Source organism: Columba livia, chromosome 1, assembly GCF_036013475.1.
Source record: "Columba livia isolate bColLiv1 breed racing homer chromosome 1, bColLiv1.pat.W.v2, whole genome shotgun sequence".
NCBI lineage: Eukaryota > Metazoa > Chordata > Aves > Columbiformes > Columbidae > Columba > Columba livia.
In genome coordinates this window covers 103,481,753-103,508,181 of record NC_088602.1, presented here as the reverse complement: position 1 = coordinate 103,508,181, position 26,429 = coordinate 103,481,753, and the positions used below count along the sequence as shown (strand labels likewise).

At 36.7% G+C, this 26,429-nt stretch overlaps 1 protein-coding gene across 3 annotated transcripts in view; it reads left to right on the top strand.

The window, feature by feature from the left end:
• The window catches only part of IL1RAPL1 (interleukin 1 receptor accessory protein like 1), a 742,036-nt gene extending 716,772 nt beyond the window's left edge, over nt 1-25,264 (top strand). For all 3 annotated transcript variants that reach the window (XM_005511971.3, XM_065070738.1, XM_065070734.1), the window contains 2 exons: nt 12,740-12,910; nt 14,104-25,264. In XM_005511971.3, coding sequence (XP_005512028.1) covers nt 12,740-12,910; nt 14,104-14,822 — 890 coding nt within the window. In that variant the 3' untranslated portion in view covers nt 14,823-25,264. The remainder of the gene's footprint in view (nt 1-12,739; nt 12,911-14,103) is intronic.
• The last annotated feature ends 1,165 nt before the right edge of the window (nt 25,265-26,429 follow it).

Here is a 26,429-nt window from a genome sequence, read left to right as displayed (position 1 = left end):
ATAAAGTGTACTGAGTGTTTGGGAATGTACACAGCAGTTAATTTGCTTAGTTCATTTACTTGATCACTGAGAGAACAGCTACTGGTCATTAAATTTGTTCTATGATTCAAGGACACCCTAAACAAAAGTAATACTCAATGTATGCACTGCCTTGTGTCAAATGTATACATGCATTTTCCTTTCTTGCCTTCTCTTTTTAAGCACTGAAGGAAAAGGTCTTCTTTGCCTCTAGTCCTACTAGTCAAAACTGTTGTTGAACAGCAAATGGGGTTGAGCTGCAGGCTCTGAGTAATTAGGTTTGGTTTCTCAGGTCAGAGTTCCTGAAGTTTTGTGCTACTACGTCTTTGGTAACAGGAACTTCTTTTTTACTGAGAAACTAATAAAAGTTATTTTACAGTTCAAAGTAATAGCCTGTGGGCAGAAGCCACTGTGACATATTAAAATAAATGCCTACTGATAAATAAGATAATACTCATTCTATAAATAAATCAGCAACAAAAGGAGGGCTAAGGAGGGGAGGGCCGGGCCCAAAGAGTTGTGGTGAATGGAGCCAAATCCAGTTGGTGATCGGTCATGAGTGATGTTCCCCAGGGCTCAGTATTGGGGGAAGTTCTGTTTAATCCCTTTATCAATGATCTGGATGAGGGGATTGAGTGCACGCTCAGTAAGCTTGCAGACAAACACCAAGGTTGGGAGTGTTGATCTTCTGGAGGATAGGAAAGCCATACAGAGTGATTTGGACTATCTTGATCGATGGGCTGAGGCCAGTTGTATGAGGTTTAACAAGACCAAGTGCCCAGTCCAGAGTTTGGGTGACAACAACCCCAGGCAGCACTACAGGCTCAGGGAAGAGTGACCGGAAAGCTGCTTGGCAAAAAAGGATCTGGAGGTGTTCATCAACAGCCAAAGCATAGATGAGGTTCTTAGGGACATGGTTTAGTGCTAGAGATAGGTTATGGTTGGACTCAATGATCTTGAGGGTCTCTTCTAACTGAAATGTTTCTATGATTCTGTTCTGTTATTCTAAGAACTGGTCAAATCTGCCCTCAATAAGGGAAAAGAGCAGCAGCAGAATTAGAGGTCCTTATATAAGGGAAAGACTTCCATAATAAGATCAGTAGGGAATGACCAACTTCTACCTCCCATCTAAAAATGCACAAGGATTAAAAATAGAAAATGCTCAGAACAACAAGCCCAAGAACATTAGAACTTTTTGTATCCTTCTACTGGATTTACAAAAAGGATGCATTAATATAGCAGCTCAGTGGGGGAAAAAATCAGGTTATTTTACTTATTTTTGGAGAACAAAATTGAGGCCCAGAGGGACTGTGAGTCAGGGAGGATTTTGGCAGACACCTTTTCTTGTTTTTTCAGGCCCCTGTTCTCCACAAAGCATCTTCCAGTTTAAATGGGCATGCTTACTTGCATTAATTGTGAGAATTTGATAATAGTCCTATTATATTATGCAGAAATAGACAGTTTAATGAATAATGGTTTAAATAGATGCAATTTAATGTTTTCTCTCTATACCAGTAATTTTTACTTTTACAGCTGTCATTTATTGTTATCTCAAATCATGCCAATTCATCTGCATACTTTACCAGGTGTGACACACTTGCTTCTCTCTCATCCCATCTCAAACATTAGTTATGTGGGAACAACATTAGTTTAATCACAAATTTTAAACAACCAAAAAAATGATCTCTGAAGCATACTGTTTTGGAATTCAAAAGCAGGAAAACCAATATTCACCTTATCCTTCTGAGCAAAGACTGTTAAAGAAGATAAAGCATGGATTCTCCTTAGATGGTCGGTGCAAACACTGATAGTTTGGGTACTTAACCACTGTAATACAAGAAGAAAAATACTACTTGCAGACTCCTAATGGAAACCTGTAGCTTCTAGTATATCCAATATACTAATAACATGGATAAAACCCATTGTGCTAGTGAAGTTAACTACAGCTGAACTTTTTACTCTGTTTTTTTTCATTTACACTCTTGCAAAAGCAAGAAGCAGAGAGACAATGTCCCACAGCAGACCAAGCCACAAGCTCACACAGAAATAAATTGCAGACATACATTCATATCCTTTGGTTTAATTTGTTACTGACAGACACAAAATGCTGAACTCTAAATTCTTCTTCCAACCACATCTCTTGCAGTGCAACAGCAGAGCACCCACATGCTATTCATAATTTACACCATGTTCTGTCAAACCTCAGGACAGCATGTAGATAAGCAAACATCAAAATATCACAGGCTTTTTTAATGTGCACTATATTGTACCCAGAGAGGATTTGAAACACTTTAAAAGTGAGATCCAATTAAAATTTTCAGTTGAAAATCTCTTTTAAAATTCAATGCTTCATTTCTTCCCTGATCAGAGAACAAGCCCTTTGGGATGTCAAATCTCATCACGTCAGTTTTTCTCAAGCTAACATATACACATTTCTGTGGGAGGCATGGGTAAATTGTGGGAAATATTTGAAAAAAGAGTATTTAACACTTACAGCTAACACAACTTATTACTTTCTGTAGGGGTACTGTGGATTACGCAAGTGATCACAGTTCCTAATTTCTCTACCTGGCAGCTTTGAGTTTCCCACCTTCTCTCTCATCCTGAGGACTAGACTCTTTTGTTTTTTCCTCTCTCCTGCAAACACTTCAGCTCAGTATTGCCTTTATTGTCTCCTAGGAAAGGACATTGAAGCCCCATTTTTTGTTATCATGGTTAATTCCTCACCTTTCCTACTAAATGGGAACATAATCAAATCCAGCCCACATTTTACCACTTTTCTTCCCTCTCGGTGCCCATGCTTTCCAGCAGCCTGGGACCTGACCCACATGGGGGCACTGCATGATGGACACTGTGTTGTGTCCTTCAGTGTGGGGCAACATGACATGCCATTGTTTAGCCAGGGGACCTCAGTGTGAAGGTCTGATATTTCCCTAGGAGCTGGAGCACAGGGGCAAGAAAATCTCTCTGATACATGGCAAAGCAGGAGCTTTCTTACCTGCAAGTGTTTGGCATGACCTTGAGTCTCAGAGATAAGACTGACCCCTAGCCATTGGGTGGTCAGAAACTCCCAAATCTGTTTGATTGGAGAATTTCAGTTTACATGCATGATGCAGATGATATGTTGAAGTGATATGCAAACAAAAAAAATGCCTGGTATTATCCTGAAAACAAAAAAAATTCAGAAGCAGATACTTCTCTGGAAACTTGTGATGGATGATCATTGTTAAGTCTCAGGCAACCTTTTTAGCTTTGCAACTCTAAATATAAAACTTATTTTAAAAAGCCTAGTCTGTAAAGTGCACTATAAGGATTAATACATCATTAGTGAAAGCCACTTTGAGAAGTGATGATTTTCTCTGTTTTGCTGCACATTGAGCTCTAGTACAAGAGATTTTATATGACACTCTTCCTCTCAGGAGTGTTTTAGCAGTTACTGTTTATGTATTTTTATTTTTCAGGGATCTCCTCTTGCTGCCTTTCCCAGTGGTTAAAATACTTGATGAGCAAACTAAGTATCATACTTTAACTAACAGGCAAGAATAAAAATGCAATAAACATTTACAAGTATCTGCAATCAACATGTGCACTCACTTCTTTCTACCTTGCACTCTGTGATTTGAAAAGGCTATTTGTATCAGAAGAGATATTACTACTGCAGAGAAATCTGCTCTTTGCCTACATAAGAGCTGACTTCCAGCTCCCCTTATACCTATTGAAATTTAGCCTAGATTTTACCTGGAACAACTTTCTTCTTTGTGAGATTGCTCCTGCTCAGCAAGGACTGGTCCCCAGACACACATGCAGCCAGGGTGGGGAGGACCACATCTCTATGCAGCACCATTTATGCTGCTTCCTGAAAGTGTCCAAGAGGCTCAAAGTCACCAAAACAGCTATTTTCAACTTTTTCTTGCAATTTCAAGACGTGAGAGTTTCCAGAGCATGCACAGATATGTGTATGCCAGCTTTAAGGTGTAATAAGAATAAATCCAGAAATCTACAGAGGACAATCTGAAAACCACTGGTCATGGTCAGATAGGCAAAATTACTTAAAGTCATTAACTTGCATATGTCTTTATATTCCAGATTCCAGTTTCAGAGAAAAGAGCATTTGGTATAGTTAGCTGTAGAAACCATCTGCAGTCACCAGCCCCTTTTTAGGTACATTAGTAACCATTTACATGGCTACTGGGTTTTACCTGAAGGAATTAATCAGCAAGGGCTGAACACTATCATAAAAGAGAGAAGAAAGTTTACGTTGAGAGGTTGACATTAAAATTGCTAAGAATAAAAAAAAATATGAACAAATGTGCTGTAAATGCAGTTTTCTTATGAAATATACATAAATATCCTTTCTCACAGCTAGGCTGATGAGAATCAAGCTTTAGGCTGAAGAAAAACAAAACAAAACACACACAACACTGTAGGCAGCTGATAACTTGCAAGTGACAGCTTTGCTTGGCAGCTGATGTGATGATATTCACAAGAACCCTTTAGATCCCATCAACTGCTTCTGCAATGTTGGACAGGAGCTCACTGTGGTGTCCATTGCAGTCCTTCATCTTATTCTCCTTATTCTCAGCTTTTCTGGCCAAGGAAACCTGGGTGAATTGAGGGAATACATAACTTCTGTGCATCCAGGATGCAGCCTGTATGGACACCTGGGAGACAGGGCTGCAGAGCTCCTCTGGGTTTCACTTTCGGTTTTGCAGGTCCTTGCTTTTTGTTTTGTTTTGTTTGTTTTGAGTTGTTTTTTCACATTGCTGGAACAAAACAAAGTGTGTGACAAAATTTGTCACTGCTGAGTTCTCTGAATTCGGGAAATCTTAGGTTTGATACATGACATCTACAGTGGCTGTTTCTTGGCTGTGCTGGTTGCACTTCCTTAAGAGATGAATTTCTACTGCTTGCCAAGGGGAAGGAAAGAAAATCAATGCTCAAATTAGGAGACTGATGAAATAGTTTCTGCTTTGATGTCTCTGTTGCACTTGGGAGTCCTTAGGTAATAATGATTTTTGTCCTTACTATTATTTAGCTGCAAAAGACTAGCAAGGTTCGTGGACAGACCTATGGGATTGTCCAAATAATATCTTATTAACTGTACAAGACAAGAGCAGCTAAGATATACTTCATAGTGGTTTCCTGGGATTCATCCCAGTAAACATCTTAGGCAGCAATGAAAGGCAACACTCAGATTTTTTCATGTTTCAGTGTGACTTAGTTGCTAACTTTTGAATAAAACTTCTACCAATGATTTAAGCACTGCCAAAGCACTTGTGTTAATGATTATGCTATGCAAACTGAAATTACTGCAGAAGTTAGTGGCTTTGCAATTACAGAATCTTCCCTGGGGACCCACAGCATAAGTTTACAATAGCAGCCTTGCCACTGCAAATGTATTCTTATTGGCTATTGGCAAATTGTGGCAATAAGAAATCCTACTCTGTGAATATCAATTTCGAATTCTGTTAAACTCACCTCTAGAAAAATGTGGCTTTCATCTTTATAAATATTACTGGTTACAGAAAAATATTTTCCTCTTATTTAATTACAATTTTATTTTTGGAGGAGTGCTTCTCAACTCTTTTTATTTCTACTATTTATTTACATCTGAAATGCATTTCAAACAATAAAATCTCCATTTATGTCTTCACTGAATATGGGATATGCTAGATCATGCCCTTGAAATTTGCTAATTCAAAGCAAAAATCCTTAATTTTTCTTTCTTCCTATTTTATAGCACCTAAAGTACATGCATTATATATATACATGTATATATATATTTTTTATTTTTTTTTTAAGAAAACTGATATTATTACCAGGAACATCTTTAAATTCCAAACTAAAAGGTTGCTGTAGGTTAGAAAGTCCAGTTATAAAGTAGGAGAAAAAAAAAACAACTGATACAGGTCAGATGGATACAGCGGATTGGCATTTGATTTCAAGAATCTTAGACTGCAAGCCTGCTTCCAAGACATTTCTCCCCTGAGTTTTGTTTACATTTACAATGATTTACTAAACTTTTTGTTGATTTTGGTTAAATCAAGGATGTCTTAGCTCCAGTTTTCAAAATACTTAACCCAATCATAAGATATAAGTACTGTCACTGAGATCAGCAGAACTAAGGAATATACATAAAATTAAACATGTATTAAACATGTAAATAGTTGCTTTATTAAATTAGTACCATAACAAGAGCATCAGTTCTTGATACTTTTTTATTTAAGATTTTTCTTTAGTATAGAATAAAGACATATTTTCTCCATTTTCAGAGTTTAAGTGACTCTCTTTATTATTGTCTTTTCCTACTTTCTCCTTTTTAAATAGTAGCTAGTTTCTTCCAGTCTTTCATAGATAATTAGTACACTATGCTATGTTTCCAGCTAGGTAGTTATCATTCAGTCTTTCAATATCTACTACTTTTTCTCTTAGTTTGGTGTTCGACCTGCAAATAATTCATAGCAACCAAGAGAATAATTTCTATAACCATCTTTTACCTTTCAAAATTTTTTAATATTCTGAGGCTCTTATAAGGGCTTCTGAGTTTTCCTATCTGCCAAGCGCAACTTCTAAAATTAATGCTTCATCAGTTTTTTGTATTGCAAATAGAATGTCTTCAGTCATAGTAATACATTTAAACTTCCATGTTAACACAAATGTCTGAGAAACTTTTGAGATGCACTCTTCATTTAGTCAGGAATACAAGATCAGAGTAAATATAAGAGAAAAAATAACTGTAATAATAGGTTATTAAGTTAAAATCAGTAATATTCTATCTTATGTATCTATCAATGACAAATTTTAGCTGTAATTATAGAAAACAAGGAAAAATATAGCTTACAGAGAGACTTTATTCTACAATTGAAATCACGTCATTGTATTATTTTGTGGCTGAATTTTTATCTGCCAGGGATCACATCTAATTTTCAATAAATGTCAATTGTGGCATCGATATCTTGGGGTTTTCATAAATGTTCTTATAAAAAAAATTAAAAATTGGTATTTCTTTTAATGTTTCATGCTCTTTAGATTCCCAAAATGTAATATGGATTAATGTGAAAAAAAAAATAAAATTAGGTGGGAAGAGAAAAAAACTGTGTGTCCATTGCTTTAATATTTTTATAAATATGTCTACTAGATTCAAATAACTTTTTTTTTTTTTTTTTCCTGGTCTGTGGTGTGCTGAGAATACTTCAGAAACTATTTAGAATTGGTCACATTTCTTTAACCTCTTCCTTGATGTTGCATTTACAAAACCTCCCTCCAATTCACTGTTACCCACTCTGCAGAAGGATACAATCTGTCATTAGTAATGCTATACTTAACGTATACTTTGCCATGGAAAAAGCTTGACATTTAAAAACAAAAGAAAATGTTAAGGTGAACTTCATAAACAGTAGTAAATAGTGTGATAAAAAGTATAACCATTTTGAAAGACTTATAATGATTTGGCAGTTTTAGTCAGCTAAACATTTAAATTATATTTTTTATTACATTAAGGGTAATGAACACATATAGAAATGGAAGATCTGATACACTATGAAATACAGCATTATGGTATTTCTCTTTATTTTGACCCATTAATCTATCTTGTGCTAAAATTTATCATGCCAGCTGAAAAACAGTTTGTCATCCGCTCAAACATGACTGTTAAGAAAAAAAAGACACTATGAAGGGTTTGTTTTGTTTTGTTTTGTTTTAATTTTTCATCCATATATATTTCTGTACCCCATTGGCAGAAATATCTGAAATGTCTAAGGTTTAATAAACACCCAAAGACCCAAACTGCTGGCTTCTTGGAGTGCAACATGGAAATCATTAGAAAATGTGCACAAATAAAAAATAATAGAAATGCAAAGCTAAATCTGTTTGCAGGTCCTTGTAGAGGAGGATTTTTTTATCTTTCGATAGGCACCAGCTTACAATTTTTTCATGTGTAGGTGTTAAAAGAGCAAGCTTATGAGTTCTTAGATGTCTGATAGCAATTTATTCAGTCAAAGATCCTATCTGGATGTGACAAAGTAGATGCGTATAGAGTCTTGGTTTCATTCTCTGCTTACACTGCACCTTTAAGTGACTGCTGCTTAGGACCTCCCTGGAATAACAAGCAGCATTTACAACCTCATCCCCTAGAAGTTTATATAATTTGTGCTGGATTAACTCTGTAGAAAGTTACATGGAATATTATAACACATTTGATATTTGGATGAGTACCGAAAAGAATGGGCAGCATTGAAGAATGCATGTTGCAATTATGCAGCAAATGTTTTGGCTAAAATCCTGGGCTGTTAAATGAAGTAATGTTTCCATGTGTTACCAACTAAGCTGGGATTTCACCCTCAATGTTTACCCTTAAGATCAATCAAAAAAATGTTGTCAGACCTGTAGCTGAGCACAGGTCTGTGACCATTATTCAAGTATCCTCATTTTCAACCCTATAGGATGGTTGATATGATACGGCAAAGTTTGTATCTCATGGTCTGTTTTGACCAGAGTCTTGAAGTACCAGTGGTTTGGGGCTGACTGAAACATTCGTGGACTGAATGCCTCATATCTTGAGCACAGGCTGTATTTAACCCCGTTGTGATGAACTAATCCAGAGCTTCCACATGCTCTCATGGTTGTCTACAGTAAAATAACAATGGGATTTTTTTAATCAAATCTGTTTGAATTTGGTCCTGCAACGTCTGCTTTAGGTTTTGTATCAGTATTTTCAATTAACGGATACAACAAAATTTCACAGAAATGAAGCCTGTTGACTTGAAGAGCTCCATCCTAGTTGTGTGCTACCTGTACACAGCAGAAAGCAGCTACAGACCACATTACTGGAGAGGATTACTTCTCCATTCACTGAGTATGGGAAAAAGAAACCGACACCTCTTCCCATTTACACCAAAATGTTTCAAAGTATTACTATTGCATGATACTGTATGTCACACTCAACTGCGTTCCTGAAGTTAAAGGACAGCAATTATGTAATAAAGCTCTGCAATGTACCTGCGGGCAATGCAAGATGAACTTATTCTAATATGTGTCTAAAAAAAGAACTCTGAAAGGGTTAAGGGAACAAGAGTGTTTTCAGGTACAAAAGTATATGTAGATAATCACTTTCAATCTCCATTGGAAAGAAAAAAGTTTCAGATGAAATGATCAACATCCCTGCCTTTGGTTATTAGCAGGTATTTTCTTCCTAAGTGTGGGAGGAAACAGGTAGTGAGTAACTATCTTCAAGTTTATTGCTAACGCACAGGAGCCTGACAAAACCAAGTCTTTGAAATGACGTAATTTGTATCTAAACCAAAGTGCAAGCAACAATCAATCACATTTTCATTCCGAGGATGCTTGTATGGAAGACTTAGTTGTTTGCTGCTAAAGGGAAATGAGGAAATTCTCATTTTAAAGGAAAGGTTAGTTTGCCACCAGATTTGTTTGGTGTGAATTTGGATTTTTGCCTTTTTGGTTTTTCTGACACTGAATATTAGATCCAGCCAGTACCTGAAGTTATTGCATAGCCAAATCTGTAATTATCTTACTACATAATAACAAAAGTAGTAAAATCAAGTACTTCATTACTTGATTTGTGATTAGGAGAAGATCAGAAATTTTCTAGTGAAATGTTTCTTTTCTTGGAAAAGGCAGATGTGCTGACACCAAATATTTTCATGGGTAAAAAACCTGTTCCAGTGAATGGTCAAGAGAACACAAAGCTGTAATGGACTTCTTACATGCTGGCTGGGAGTCTGAGGACTCCTGATGCATAACTCACAGGAAGGCTTACAAGGAAAACAGCCTGAGGGAAAAGAGCTTGAGAGCAAAGCTGAGAACCTCCTGCTTCCATGTGACATGGCCAATAGTCTGGCAAGATGTGCACCCTGCTCCCAGAGCTTGACTCAGCTGTAAGATCTGGATGTCTGCAGGCTTCCATCTCTCCCTCTCAGGCTGTTGGGACAGCACGTTAAAAACACTAATTAACATCAGAAATGTCCCATCTATAACAAGCAGAAGTAGGTGGGACCATTTAACTGAGAAGAACCACAGGCAGAGATGCTGCCTGCTGTGTGTTTAAATACTTTTATTGAGATGGGAGATTTCAACACTTTCATGAGTTCTCCTATTTTTCAGTACAGTTGAAATTCTACATTTTTTGTCTATCCATAAACATTAGAGAAAACAGTAAATAATGTCATAGCTCTTTGATCATATCACAGAAAATGTAGCTTCTGAGGGCTGCATAGCTCTCTGCCTGCTGTAGCTCTTAAAACATTTCACAGAGTTGGCAATGTAACCCAAATAATTTTAATTAACTAAAATCAGGCTAATACATAAATAGCATGGAGGTAAAACAAAGGCAGAGGTGATCATGCCTTGTGTATCTCAGGAATTTAACATTTTGCAAATTGTCTCCTCATGCCAGTATGTCAGCCCATCAGACAACGAAATTACCACATAAGTTAATTCAGCTGTAAACTGAACTTTTTGCTTTTCATCAAATAATGTCAAAAAAACCCAGACAGATGGAGAGTAAAATAACTCAGAGAAACCACTGTGTTAATGCACCTAACAGTTTCCCAAACCATACTATGCATCTTGCTGGACTGGAGTTTGAAGAAATTCATGATTGCCTGAACCCACCTGTGTAGACATACCCTACAACCTGGTCATTCTTTGCCCTTCAAATGCTGTTAAACTAGGGAACCAGGAACTAGGATGGAAATAAATGTCCCCTGCAGGATAATGCAGCTGTAGTCAGTGGAAATGCTGGAGCCTCCATGGTATGAAAAATGTGTATTTGAAATAAATGCATTAGTGTGATGTTTACATATGCAAGAAAACGGCAGCGTAGCATTAATAATTTTCCCTGTAAGTAAGAATGTGCAAACCATCTTAACAGACAATGTCCTCAGCCTTTAAAGCAGTTTTAATACTGCATTATTTCTTATTATTTATCCCTTTAAGAAATGATACATTCTCATCTCTACTCAAAGACTTCCAACAGAGCAACACTGATCTCAAGCATGTACTGTGGTTATGACCACTACTAAGGAGACAACAGGAAATGGCATTGCCACATAATGATTTTGTTGGAATTTCTCCATATTTCTTACCTTTTCGTGTGGTAACTGAGTTTCTGGGTTAACACTGTCCTACTGCAGAAACAAAAACCTTCTTTGTAATCTCCTTCTGCCTTACACATGACCGATTCAGTGTTGTTTCACAGCATTGTCAAAGGCATTAGGTGCTTGTCTGTTGTTGAGGATCATGGTTTCACAAACACTCCAAATAAAAATAATGGAAAGAGTGAACCATAGAAGGCAGTGCTTCTCTTTTTCTTGTTTTTCTTTGTTGGTGGTGGTGTTGGTGGTTTTGTTTGCTTTTTTTGTTTACTGTGGATATAACAATCTACTAGCTAATATCATACAAAAAGTGTGTAGGGGAGAGAAGGAGCACACAGTCATTTCAGGGATTTGGAAAGTTTGAAAGTAGTTACAGTTTAAGCAATTTTAATTTTGTCATCTGCAAATGTTAATGAACACAGTATGTGTGATTCCTTGGAAGGAAGAGTGGACTGCTCAGTGTTAGTACCGTTTCACTGATTTCGTTTATACTCCTTGCACCCATCCTGCATTTGGCAGGCTTTTCTAAATAATGCTACCGAAGTACAAAAAGGTGTAAAATGAGAAAAGGAGTGGCTCGGTAAACAACTGAAGTCAGCATTGACTGAATATAATGTTACTTATGACACATAGTCAAGTATTCAATCAGATCTCTTTTACAAGCAATTGGTATTCTTGATAGTCTGTGCATAATGTTGTTGAGAGAGTTAGAAGGATGTTAACATTTCATTACTCTTACCATTGATTTTCTTCTGCTTTCTTCACAACAAAAGTCAAAACGTGACCTCTTGTTCCACTGAATTAGTTCCAGAGCACTTGCCATTATTGACCTCCTAATGAAAATTAATGATGGGTCTTTTGATTCAGTCTTTCAAGTAGGCACACCAAGCACATTTAAGAAACAGGCACATTTGTTTCTCAGACTGAAATGAAATAACACACTGTTAAGTAACAGAATGTACATCAATGCAACATTAAATTTGCAAATTTAAGCACACAGAATTAAAGGGATTTAAACTGCATTATCAGGAGCTGATGCTGCAAAGATTTAAGCTTGGCAATAATTTCAGACCCGGAAAGCCAATGAGTTTTACAACTAAAGCTACACATATTAGAACATTTCAGCCCCAGGCCTTAAATTTATAGTAAAAATCTGGCACTACTGAAATGTTTTTACTATGCAACAGAGACAATTGCACATTAGCTTAGGTATTTCCATGATTTTTTTTTTCTTTCCCTTTTAAAGCTAAAGAAGAATTCAAATTATTTTCAGTGACTTTTTTTCTTTTGTACTCACAAGCTGTCACCCCACAACAGAATGGATTTCCTTCATATGGAGCCTTACACAAATGTTTATGCACAAACTGATTTAATCTATGGATATGGATCTCTTCTCCCTTGCATCTGTGTAAATAAAGATTACCTCTACCAGGCAAAACAGGAAAGGTTAACAGATTCATATCTGGAGATTGGGTGAAAGCTTGTCATTTTGCCTGAACAGTTTCCTACTTGTGGGAAATTCTCCCAGAAGTAATTCCTGGGGAATTATCTAGGAGATCTGCAAGAATAATGAACAACTAACTTACTTTCTTCCTCTCTTCCTTCAGACAACAAAGACTATGATGCATATCTATCTTATACCAAAGTGGATCCTGACCAGTGGAATCAAGAAACTGGAGAAGAAGAAAGATTTGCTCTTGAGATCCTACCAGATATGCTTGAAAAGCATTATGGATACAAGTTGTTCATACCAGACAGAGATTTGATTCCCACAGGAAGTAAGTCGTGTCTTTATTCTTGCGTGTTTCCTAAACAGCTAATGAAGTGGTTGCAGTGATTAGTTTAGTATTGTTTCAATACCTACTCCTTTAGAATGTCATCTTTCCTTCCTTGTCTTAGAGAATGGTGAATCTAAGCCACCAAACGTACTTGTTGTGTATTTACCAGATAAGAGGATTACTTTTTAGTGATTGTATTATATTATTGAAGGTGAGCAGAGGTCTTTGTTTTCTGTTTGCCTGGAAAGATATCCATGATTTTAAGCGTTCATTACAGAAATTCAGACAGGAAGGAAAAAGTGTTTGGACTAAGGCAAAGGTTGAGTAATAACATCAATGGCAGAGCAAAGCAGTGAATTTTTTTGGTGTCCACTGTAGATAAATGTGTAGTGAAGGCATTGGATCATTATCAGAGACTTAAAATGAGAATTGATTCCAGCTGGTACAAGTAGATATTTTTTGTATTTCTTTCTCATATTCCAATGCACATGCAGTAATTTTTTGTAAGTTGTTGTAGTGTTCTTCATATCTTCAGTGCAACCATATAGACAGCTACTAAGACCAGTATCTTTTACTAAAGATAAGGCAGGATGATTGGTATAGGCAAAGCACAACATCAAACAATCACATGGATATTTTTTAAGTCTACATCAAATGACACATTAATTTGCAAGAGAATACACTGTTTTTGTGAATGTGTATGGTGGGGGCATAAAAGGAAAATAAGAATCTAAGCCTACAATGCACAGTACTATAGAGTATCATTTGGGTTTGAGACTGAGGTCCTGAAGCACATAGCTGTTGCTCTGTTGCCTACCTGGCTAACTTTGCCTTTTTAAAGGAACAAATTATGATGAACACACTTATTCCAAGAAAGATAGAGGTAATGATACAAAACCCCAGCTCATGAGCAAACACTCGTAATCATAGTGCATGCAGGAATTTATGTTTCTCAGGATCACAAACTGGTTGAGGTTGGAAGGGACCTCTGGAGGTCATCTTGTCCAACTCCCCTGCTCAAGCAGCTTGCTTGGGACCGTGTCCTGGGAAGCCAACCTGGCATATTTGCAAATTATATTTTTGAATATTTCATTGAGCTCTTCTGGGAGGGATTTGCCTCTGTTGTTTCTCTCCAGTCTATAGAAGCAGAGTGTTTTTTAGATTGTTTTTTGAGCAATTGTCTTATTTTGTAGCCTACATTGAAGACGTGGCAAGATGTGTAGACCAAAGCAAGCGACTGATCATCGTCATGACTCCAAATTACGTGGTAAGAAGAGGCTGGAGCATCTTTGAACTGGAGACGAGGCTTCGAAACATGTTAGTCACAGGCGAAATCAAAGTGATACTGATTGAATGCAGTGAACTACGAGGAGTTATGAACTACCAGGAGGTCGAGGCCCTAAAACATACCATCAAGCTCCTCACTGTCATTAAATGGCACGGACCAAAATGCAACAAGTTGAATTCCAAGTTCTGGAAACGTTTACAGTATGAAATGCCTTTTAAGAGGATTGAACCCATCACACACGAGCAGGTTTTAGATGTCAGTGAGCAGGGGCCCTTTGGGGAACTGCAGACAGTCTCCGCAATTTCCATGGCTGCTGCCACATCCACTGCTCTTGCTACTGCCCATCCAGACCTGCGCTCCACCTTTCACAACACATATCATTCACAGATGCGCCAGAAACACTATTATCGAAGCTATGAATATGATGTACCTCCTACCGGCACCCTGCCGCTTACCTCAATAGGTAACCAGCATACCTACTGCAACATCCCTATGACACTTATAAACGGGCAGCGGCCGCAGACAAAAACTAACAGGGAGCAGAATCCAGAAGAAGCTCACACAAACAGTGCGATACTGCCCCTCTTGCCACGGGAGACCAGTATATCTAGTGTCATCTGGTGACCGAAATGCAAGGGGCCATCAACCCCCTTGAGTAGGAGCTGAGTCTGCAGTCCGGTGCCTGGAACTACATCCTCGACTGCTGCTGTTAAACATGCATTACAATTGATAACATACGAGGAAAAACAGGGTCTTGTACATATGGTTTTTGCAATTTCTTTGTAGCATCAGTCTTCCTGTTTTACCCATGTCTCTTCCCATTCACATTTTCAACTTTGTTTTATATGTCATTGGAATTTGTATATTTACATTTTTTTAAATGAAGAGACTGCTGTATAGATAGGAAACTTTTTTGCTTCATTAGTATAGTTTTAGACCTTTCGTTTGTTTGTTTTTAACCTCTCTTGGAAATGCCTGGACAAAGCTATGTTGATATCAGAAGCACCATTGTTTTGTTGGCCTGCCTAGCCTGATCCCTGAAGGCCATGCCTGCTGCAGTTCATCTCTTTTGGAGAATATTTGTTCTTAGAAGGACCCCATCCCTCACTGAGAGCTCCAGTTTCATTTCTACTCCTGTAATGTGCAGTGCTCCTTCCCAGCCCTTACAATGACCCCCATTTGGGGTAACACTACAGTCTGATCATCTAACATGTAACTTGGTAGATACCTGTCAAGCATCAGAATATACCCAAACAGTATCGATTGCTTTACAGTAGTCACTACAGAGTGTGTAGAAACTAGAGATGGTTTCATTTGTTTTTTGTTTTGTTTTAATTATTATTTTAAGAATGAATTGATTGTATCCCTTTTATAAATATAAAAGCAAACCCTATTTTTAACACTTCCTGGAAAAGTATTAATGTGGTTGTGGATTTTATTTTTAAGCATTTAACTTTTTCTTTTCCCTCTTTCAAAATCCTGCAAATAAGATCATTTGCAATTGTCAGGCAAGTAAGACAAGTGAGGCAATAGGCACTGAATTGCAGAGTCCTGCTGATATTTACAGTGATGACTTCCAAACCAAAGTGGAATAAAAAGACAGTATTGTAGATGGTTTGTCACTTTGTATTATAGAAAGTGTTATTTTCTAAAAAAAATAAGAGCAAAACATTATTTTGCTGTGGATTACAGAGTCCCCTTGTATTTTAATGTTCCAGAAACTGTATTTGCTTTAAAAATATATATTCAGGATTAAGAAATATTCTTTCATTTGGTTTTAGCTTGTAATGATAAGTAAAACTTTATTAATTTCAACATTATTTCAGTAAGAACTCAGGCAGAAAAAAATGACATGAATACCAACATATATAATTGTTTTTAGAATAAACTTTATTTATACAAAATTAATATTTAAATCAGACCTGGAAGTATTAAAAACAATTTATTCACTTTAATGAATAAATAAATTAGTTTTATTTTTTATGTATGGTTCTATCTTTGAGGAGTTGCAAATAATGCGTGTACCATGACTGCCAGGGAAATAAAAAACAAACAAACAAACAAACAACAAAAACCTACTATGTTTACATCTGAACATCTCTAAGACAAATCAAATAAGCATCTTTCTCATATTTTAAATAATGGAAAAGTCCTTTCTTGTTTTAGAAAGAGAGAGGAGTGGTGTTGTAGCTCTACAACATATTCAGGCCAAGCTCTCTGCTGGTCTCTGCAAGCAGAGGCAGAGGAGCTGGCATGGAGTTACTGGTTGCAGTCACTGTCATATGGGTTTGATTTACTCTGGCAGAAATGTAACTGGTATCCTGGCAAACAGACCTTATAGTCTATCTCTATAATTCATTAGCTTTAGGTATTTTTATGGTAGCTAAACGATATTGGCTGTATAATGGAGGTGTGGGGTTTGTTCATCCTTATTGTCACAATGAGAAAAGTACAGATTATAATATTTTGGTCTTCTTAATGAGAAGTGAGGGATGGAGATCAAGGAAACTGCAGTTTGGGGTATGTTTGTGGGAGTAATGCAGAACTGACAGTGTGGGAGGAAATGACTGTGCTCCTGTTGTGAAAGTCAAGAAATCTCCATATCTGCATAACAAGGTAATATTGCTTTGGGATATGTACTGATTTTTATTTGCTTTAAAATGTTTATTTTTCCGACTGTTTGCTCAAGTCCTATTCTACAATCTGTTCTTTATTATGGTGTCTCCCTCTGGACATGTGCCAACATCTACAAAATGGAACTGAAGCTGCCAGGCCAGATAAAATTTTAAGAGAGCTTTGCAAATTTTGTTATTTTCATAGTGTGAGAAAGCTATTATTACTTATTTGCTCTTACAGACTCCTGTCAGGCACTGTTGGCATTTTCCTTCATTCATCTGGATGCCAAATGCTCAGTATCCTCTGAAAACAATGCATTATTTTTCCCCTTTCCCTCCGCTTTACATGCCCTGGGGTAAAGACTGAGATGTGGAATAAATTTCGAATGTAACTATCTGATTGTAGTCACATTTAGATGATTGGTAGGTGTTACCTTAGCCACATGGGGAGTACTTTTCTCTTGTTCTATTTTTAGTGTAAATTTAAGCACTTTGAATAGCATGATTCAGGGACTGACGGATACTATTTGATATTCACACTACTTTAAAAAGTTTTTCTTATAATGTTTTGTCATAATATTAAACAAAAGAAAAACAAAACCAAACAAACAAACCACAAAACAAAACCTGAAATAAATGCAGAAGCTATCTATGGCTTTAGAAACATTCCTCCCAAGTGTTCCTCCTCTATGAACAACTCTGTGTGGGAAATAGTGAAGGAAACTGTTGTGTGTTCACGTGCTCTATGTTTGACAAAAGTTCTGTTGGAACATAAAATAAAATGAAAAAAAAAAATCAAAACTACAAACAAACCTGTCATTGCCCTAGTGCTTAGGCTCCATTCTTTTTTGGTGAAGGTATTCCAATTTTTGACAATGCAGCCTGAAGTGTGCATGCAATAACCGCATATAATGTTTAGCCATAAGCAAATAGCACTTTATTTTTAAAACTGCACAGTGTGATGATTGGAAAAAAAACTTACTCTGCCTGGTCAATAACTTCGGGTCTGTATGTGGATTCTATGCACATAAATTATCCAAGTGTGGTGCTTTGTCTTTATAAGGCTTTCTCTAATCAGGGTAGTCCTTGGTATAAAACTAAAGGACTCTGTTGCACAACCTGTGGAAATTAGGTATGTAGATTCTCCAAACAGCACATATAGCTGGACAGAAATGGGAGACTGTAAAGTAAGCAGCTAATTATTTTGAAGGCAAAGTGCATTGCTGGGTCTGATTTTGTTCTCAGTTGCAGCAGTATGATTTGAGAGTAAATGTAATAAAGTTGAATGAGTATAAGATTGACTTGTGTGGAAGAAAATTGGAAAAGCAAAGAGAAAAGGAATGCATATTTGCAGTCTATGACAAGCTGAAATCTTGGCTGCAGGGAAAGCAGCAGCAAAATGTCTTCTGAATTTTAGTAAGAACCTAGTTCTCACCTGGCAGCCAATGTCAAACCCTTTCAGTATGTTCTGGTTTAGAACTGAATACTGTTAGGCTTAGGTGCAAACTAAGATTTTTCTGTTACTGGACAGCTGTGAAAACCATGTGTATGTTATATAATGGGTGATAATCAGCTTCAAAATAATCGGAAAGCTTGTTACACCCGCCTAATTAAAATTCACAAAGTTTTACACGGAAATTGTGCATTAATGACACATTTAAATTATAGATAAAGCAGTGAGATTTGGGGAAAAGTGGCCTGGTAAACAGACTTTCTTCATTTTTAAATTGAAAAAAAAGAAGAAGAAAATGTCAAGCTAACAAGCCTAAGGAGAATTTAATTAAAATGCAAAGAAGAAAAACAAAAAACAAAACAAAACAAAACAAACAAACAAAAAACCCCAGTAAACTAACCTCAAAAATAAGATAAAGACTAATGGAAAAGAAAGGTCAAAACACCTGCTTTTTTTGCTGTGTTGTGGATTTTTTCATCATACAAAGCTCTGCACTCTGGCTGATCTACATGAAGCAACTGTTTTTTCTCTGAACGCATCCAGACAGATCAGCAACACAAATATGTCCCATCTGTCTAATGCACTTCCAAATGGTTTTGTATTTGTTGGTAGTCTAGCAAAGAGAGTTTTTGGTGTGTCTTCCATTGTTGTGATATAGAGGATGACAGAAATCTGTCAGCACTAAAACAATCTCTGTAACAGGCTTAGTTTATTATCCAGAGTAACTCTATGTTCCTTCGCACCCACCCTTATCTGATTTGCTGTTATTAAAACACTTTTTAAAACACATTTCTCAGCTAAGTAAGAGATTAATGTGACTGGCATCAGACAAATGTAAGCAATTTCATAACAAAGAGTCTCCTTATATAATGAATACTGCAAGTTCCCTTGAATTTTTTCTTTATAATCACAACTCTTCACCTCCTAAATGTCCCACTGGATGGAGGCTGGAGAACACCATTGTGTCTTTCATTTGAGATGCACTGAATTTAATATAGATACTGAGCGGTCGTTTGTGATGTAGTTTTGCTGGGCTATTTCCCATCAACTCTGGCTATATCCTCCAGTAAGACATGTTGACAGCATCACATTTCTCCAGCTGGCCTTGGGTTGGAGTTCCAGAACCTGGAGTTGTTGCCCTGGGGAGTTAAACCAATAGAATTGTTTCAACTGTTAAGGGTTTTCCTATGCTTTTTGATTGTTAGAATTCAGTTCAAGACAAAGTTTGACCTTTTCCCTGGACTAATAAGCTCTACAGGTGGGAGGTCAAGAGTCCACAGAGTCGTGAAGTAGTCAGAACAGAAATTACAAAGGCAGGCCTGATAACTTATTTGGAAAATGTATAAATTCTGAAGCTGCTCAGATTACTAAAAATTGAGTTCATTTGGATTGAGGGTTGTTGAAGGAAAGTATTCTGTTTGTTATTACAACCAGGCTCATTCCAAAAGCTTATCAGCATTCTTACATTAAATAGCCAATATCCTAGATAATGTAATTCCAGAAACATTCAATGGTCAATTAAAATATTTTTATTTTGGTGGACTGAGGGTAATATGATTCTCTAGGACCTAAATATTAAATGAAATAGATAATCTTTATCTAGCACTGAGCTTACAGAAAGTAGAAACACCTCATTGCTGGGTCACTATTGTTAGGAAGAGAATTTGAAGCAAAGTTCGAGAGCTAAGAATTTGATGGAGATATTCTTGGTATTTTTTATGAAGACACCTCTCTTAACCATCAAGGCATGATAGAAATAACACACAAATTACTCAAAAAATAGACTGGATATGCTTTTTATCGAATATTAGCGCTCTCTCTGCCCCTTTCAAGAATACAAAATCATCCAGGAAAAATGAACACCTGCCGAGCCCATACTCTCAAACAATTTTGGTGATGGATAAAGAAGGGCAAGCAGGAGTGACAGGTTGTGCAACATGCCTGTGACTAAGGTCTACAGTGGGGAAACTGTGTGTACCCACACAGGGAGAGGGAGAGCACAGGGCCCTTTGGCCATCGTGTTTCGTTACTCCTGTGTCAGGTGGGTGCAGAAGGAGCTAAAGACTCAGTGCATCACCACTATTCTACCTGCTATAGGCAACACAGAGAGGAGGTGGGCAGTAAGTCTTGATGTTAGGGGCAGCAAACATGAGTACCCTCAGCTGATTGAGCACAGTTCAGCTCCGTGCCCTATTGCAAAGCAACTGAAAGAACAGAAACAGCTGACAGTGTTTCCCATTTGTTCAGTGTGCAAAGTAAAAGCCGACACTGAGCATCAAAATAGGTTAGCTTAATGGGTTAGTGTGCAATCCACTAAATGACAGTTACAGGGAATTGCCATCTTGATCAGCTAGCATCGCACCTGAGCTCCCTCACAGCAGCTTTCATCCTCTTCTCTCCTATCCTCTCCTTTACCTTGCAGGCTGTGTTAAAAGTACAAGCACACAAAGCTTGTTGTGAGCCCTCGTGCTGGGGTACATCTGAAAACTCCTTGCAGAGATGTTGAGGGTGAGTAGATATCTTTTCTCCTGAGAAGACAGAGGAGCAAAGCTTTAGTTTGTAAAACAAACAAACAAACAAACAAAATATTTTTGTTCTGAGTTCACACACCATTTTTTCACATCCCCATAGGGTGCTCATGTGAAGCAACTTCCTGATACTGAACCTTCTGTAAATTAAAAACATAGTCTTAAAAAGGTCAGTCATGGCCTCAAAATATCTTCACTCATGCATCTGCCATTAAACTGCAGGGCCCGCACAAAACCAAAAATAAACAAAGAAAATCAGAGTAACAATGCAACTCGTAAACCCAAATGAAACCTGTTTTTTGAGGGCTTCATTGTTTTCAGGGAAAGCTGTTTTCTCTTGTTTTCTCTTTCTCTTTTGTAGGAAATTATGTGAGAGACCATTTTAGATTTTCTTTTCATTCTTTGTATGACAGGTAAATCACAGTGAGATATATATATGTATATATATATATGTAGGTTTGGGGATTTTTTAGAAAGTACCATTCTTCAGTGTAAACATAAAACACAAGTGGCAATTAATTTACAGACTTTGAAGAAATTGTTTGCCAGAGTTAATATTTTCTGGCAAACAGCTCACTGCAGCCCTAATTAAATTCTAAAGGACACTTCAGTAGAAAATTTAAACAATTAGTATTGTGCATGTAACTTCAGCATCATTTTACATCTTACATTTGTCTTCTTAAAACCCAGGCAACTTAAAATGAAACAATTATGTAAATACAAAGCAGAGAGGAAACAGTGATACAGTTGTCTCTCCATCTATCTTAGCAAAATACTTTAGTGACATCAGGCTCATGCTCTGAGATCACTAACTTATGCCTACCACAGCGAAACACATGAATCTTTGCAAAATGTGCAGATATCTGGGGAAAAATTGTTGCAATAAGCACTCTAAAATCTTAGTCACATCTCAGAAAGCACTTTATACATTTGTAATGCTTATGCATAGGTACTTTAACTTGTAATCCTTTAAACATAGAACAGTATAAAAAAAAAATAGCACTCTCATAAAAATTCAAGGAAGTCCCAAAAAGCTGGGTTTGTTCACAGGACCACATTTTCCATTTGCTGTAAAAAGACAAACTTGTAACCAGGCCGTTGGTAGGTGGCAGTGTGATACAGATACATAGCTAGGGGTTGACATGGGGTGGGAAAGGCATAAGGAAGATGTTTTCTGGTCATGTCAGGATCAGGTAGGTGGTACAAGACTAGCACTCATTCCTGCTGCCACAGGAGATTACAGACATCCTTTGCCTATAGGACTCTAGATACCTGAATTTACCAGGTACTTCCTTCACCTGCTGGGTACTATGTGAAGTCATTTATATAACCTTGTTAGACGTAGGAAATGTTTTTTCTAGATGACAGGCTCTACTTGAGTCATACAAATATCTGCCAGAATTCCTATCATTGTAAATAGTAATTAGGGCCAGTATGGTTCATCTCCTGTTTTCTCCACTTACCTTTTCACTCTCCTAAACAAAAGAGACTCTGAATAACTCTCAGTGCCATAGAGCAAATAGCATTCCTACAATTTTTTTTTTACTGCTAGATATTTGAAGAGTAAAAAACAGCAGCAAGGACACTATCTGCTTTAAATTACACTTGCAAAGTTGTTCTTTGTGGAAATTTGAAGAGAAGTTCCCTGTTCAGTCATCTTGGGCGCCTTACCTTCCATACTCCTTTCAAGATCCTGAAAAACAGAAAGGAAGATACATCAGGACTAAATTTCCAACCTGTGTATATTGCACGTTTTCAAAGAGCTGCTGGATTTCCTTCACCTCCCGCTTCAGTCAGTTCTCCATTACATAGACACTGCAACACAGAGGTTTAGAAAGGGAAAGTATTACTTTCAGGTGCCGTAATACATGATGTCTCAGGCACAGTGAGTCTGGTGCCACATATTTACTGAGAGATCAGGGTTCTGTGAGAAATCTGAAGTTTCCTTCTCATTTTGGCCAGGCTCTCTGATTGCCATCTGTTTGCTTGCTAAGGTTTTCCCAACACTCAAAAAATAAAATGAAGTCAAATACTTAAAAGTCAGGTTGAATTAATGGAAATATATAATATCATCATTGTTTTTCGAGTAAGTGACACACAAATCTCCCCCTTTTCCTTGTTTCTTCTCCTGTCCTTCTGTCTGAGTCACCAGCTATAACTTATTCTAAATGTAATGTTCTGTAAAGATATGATCTATTTTTTTTTAGAATTATATTAGTGAGCAAACTCAGAAATAGTTTCATATACCATCTTGGTTTCATAATAAAAGTTTGCAGACTCATTAATCATTTTCATTTTATCCCTGTTCAGCAGCTCATGAAGTTAAAGTAGGCAGCAGCCCAGTGCTGGGCAAGTGGTAAAAGAGCCAGCACAAAAAGTGAGTTGAGGATGCAAAAGACTAAATATTCATTTTAGCTTGCCCTAAAACAGAATTCAATTATCTTCCCAACATTACACCTAAAACCCACTGCTGTCGCTCACAGTGATTTTTGAGTCACATATGAATTTTGCAGGTAAATCACATTATTTAGTCTGTGCAGTTACTGGTGTCTGTGACTATCCATAATACATAAACTTAAATGTATGCATCATTTTATAGGTAAATATTTTTATTAACACATAGTACATGACTGCACTTTCTTCAGAAGACAAAGAAACAAAGTGACCAAAACGACCTTTACAAGAGAGAACATGTGCCTAGTTGCAATAATAGAAGAAATATTTCACTGCCTTCACTTTTACAAAAAATCTGCAAATACCAATAAAGAAATAAAGGTCTGCAGAGAATTGTTTAATTCCAATGTCAACTGCATCATCATTTTATCAGCCACAATTTGCCTAGGGGACTTAGTTTCTTTATTTTTTTTTCCATGATTTTACTCAGCTCAGGAGGAGCTGGCTGTCCATAGGCAGACTGCACAACTCAAGCAGTAACAGTCCCTTATTGGGAGTGTGTTATTCAAAGTTAATGGCCAGATAAGCATCGTGGTAAAGCACTTTATTACAAAAGCTCCTAGCCGGCCTTGTGAGATTCTGGGAATAACCAGAGATGAAATGCCCTGTAGCTTCTATTAAATACATGCACATTTGAAGATATAAATGTATACTTACCAAATGGAAAACATTTTGCATTGATGGCACAAACAAGTGCCATGCTAGGCTTTGAGATCATCCTTCTTAATTTGCTTAATGGTTAGTAAAATTAAAAAATAATTCTACTCAAGTCAGCAGAATTAACAACACGTATAACTGGTGCAAAAAAAGAGCAGAATCAGGCCCAGAATTTGCAAACATGGATTTCTGGTTATTCTGTGCTTTAGTTGAAGATTCAGCAGCATTGCCTTTTCCAAATGTTCACTGCTATTGCCATATAAACCATGGATTAACATATGTATTCTTATCAAGGCTTTCTTTGAGGCTACAGATACGACTAAAAACTGGAAAATATGCCTCTTTTTACACTCTGTGCAAAATCACTGAATACAAAATAGAAGCACTGAAGTTAAGTAGATTCATCAACCTATATTTATGCCTACTGTATATTAAATATTTTACCTAAAGAGATTAATTTATATTTATTTTTTAAAAAATTAGATAGATCATAGCTAAAAGCAACTGCATTTTTATAGTAATACTGTACACATTGCTGAGAAGCAAGAAAGTCATTATCAAAATGTTACCTAGTTTCAGTGTATGTTACATTAAAAATAACATGTTTTATATTATTCCTGTTTGGAAAATTCACCAAGACTGGTATATCAAACTGAACAATGTATTGTAACAACTTAAAGATATTAAACATTTTTGTATTTTCATTAATTTTTATTCTTACAGGAGAAAAAACATCACTGACTAAATATGAATGCTGCAGATGTTAGCAATAGAAATATTGATTTTTGTAACTTTTTTTGCACTTGCCTTAACTTTTCCACACATATATACAAACATAAATAACACACGGAGAGGGAGAAGAAAAAAAAAAGAGTATTTAAGGAAATAAAATCCACAGAAGTAGGCAAGTTTTGCATTATTTAATGAATAATGGCACATGAGCATATTCACTAGAATCCTTGTAAAGAGCACATGATGCCATAGGTATGTTAAAGCACAAGTTGTACTTTGTCTAGATTAAAAAATCACAAAAAAAAACAACCAAGCAAACAAAAAAATCTTTTGGTGTGACTTTGCTTTAGGTTTAAAAAAGTTGGATGTTTAAAAAAAAACTTTATTACCTGCATATGAATATTTTTGTATAATAATATCTGAAGAAGGTTTTAAAACAAAACAAAAAACCCTACTTGCTTTATGGTGTGCAAATTTTAGAGAAAAATAAACAGGGTATGTGTCCAGTTTGTAAAAAAATGTTCACCTTTCAAGATTACTCTTTCAATGGCTAAATGCAAGGTTATGACAACTTGAAATACTTTTTTTGTGAACTCACAAAGAAAAAATAAAGCAATGTGAATAATTTGCGTATGCAAACTTTTTTTTTTTACAAGAAATTCATGCTAATAGCAATACAAAATTAACAGCATGATAGGGAAGGCTTTGGAGATTCCAGTTCAGTGATTTGACTTGCAGGACATACTGGGCCAGAGCAGTCGCATGGGATAAACTGGCACAGCTCCACTGGAGGCAATGGAGCTGCTCCAGCTTACACCAGCTGAGAACCTGACCCTTTGCTTATGGATACTTTTAACAGTAAATATCCCTCCATTAATTTATTTTTGTTTTTTCCTCTTGTTCAGCTGTTTCATTTCTTAAGGATATTTCTTAAGAATGTATATATTCTATACATATTCTTTTATTCTTAAAAACATGAAGGGTCATGGATTTGCTCATGGTAAAGCAACTAGTGCAGCCTCATGACTCTCTGAGGGAAAGATTTTGTGTGCATGTGTGTGTGCACACGTGTGTTTGATTTACTACTTCATTGCCCCAGTTTTATGACTCTTTAGCTCCACTGGAACCACAGGGTGACAGGGGAACAGAGTACCATGAACTGAATAATTTTTTTTAGCAGTGTGTGTGTGGTGTCTGTGAATAGAGTAGAAGATCCTGACTGATGCAGGAACTGCAGTGGAACAGATGTAGCTCAAATCACAGCAATGGTGTCATTGTACAAATGAAAGCTAACAAAAAAATGTCCAAAAAGGCATTATGAGAATGTGGATGAATGTTTTTCTTTTTAAAAGTTTGTCAAATATTATATCATTCCTGCATCAGGACAACTTCCATCCTTGGTTTTCTGAATGGACTGTAAGCTCTGTGGTTCTCTTCTCCACTGCAGTGACATAAATCAGGAATGCTGTTACCTAAAGCAATGGGTTTATACCTCTTTCATACCAGTCACATGAACTGGAATCACCTTCTTTTAGGCTTTTCTGTCAAGACTTTTTAGGCTTTTCATCTCAGCTCTTTAAAAGATGCAAGAAACACTTCACTTGTTTCCACTCTCTCATTATTTTTATAGTAAAGTTGTGTTCTCCCTCAGGTTCCAGGAGAATTACTCCAAATTTGAACTTCTGTGACACAAGAATTTGGAGTCTTGAAATAAGAGATAGGCACCAGCGCACAGCAGCTCTTACAAAGGCTGATCATATTCTGTAGCAAGAGCTTAGGTTGGGAAAAGGGC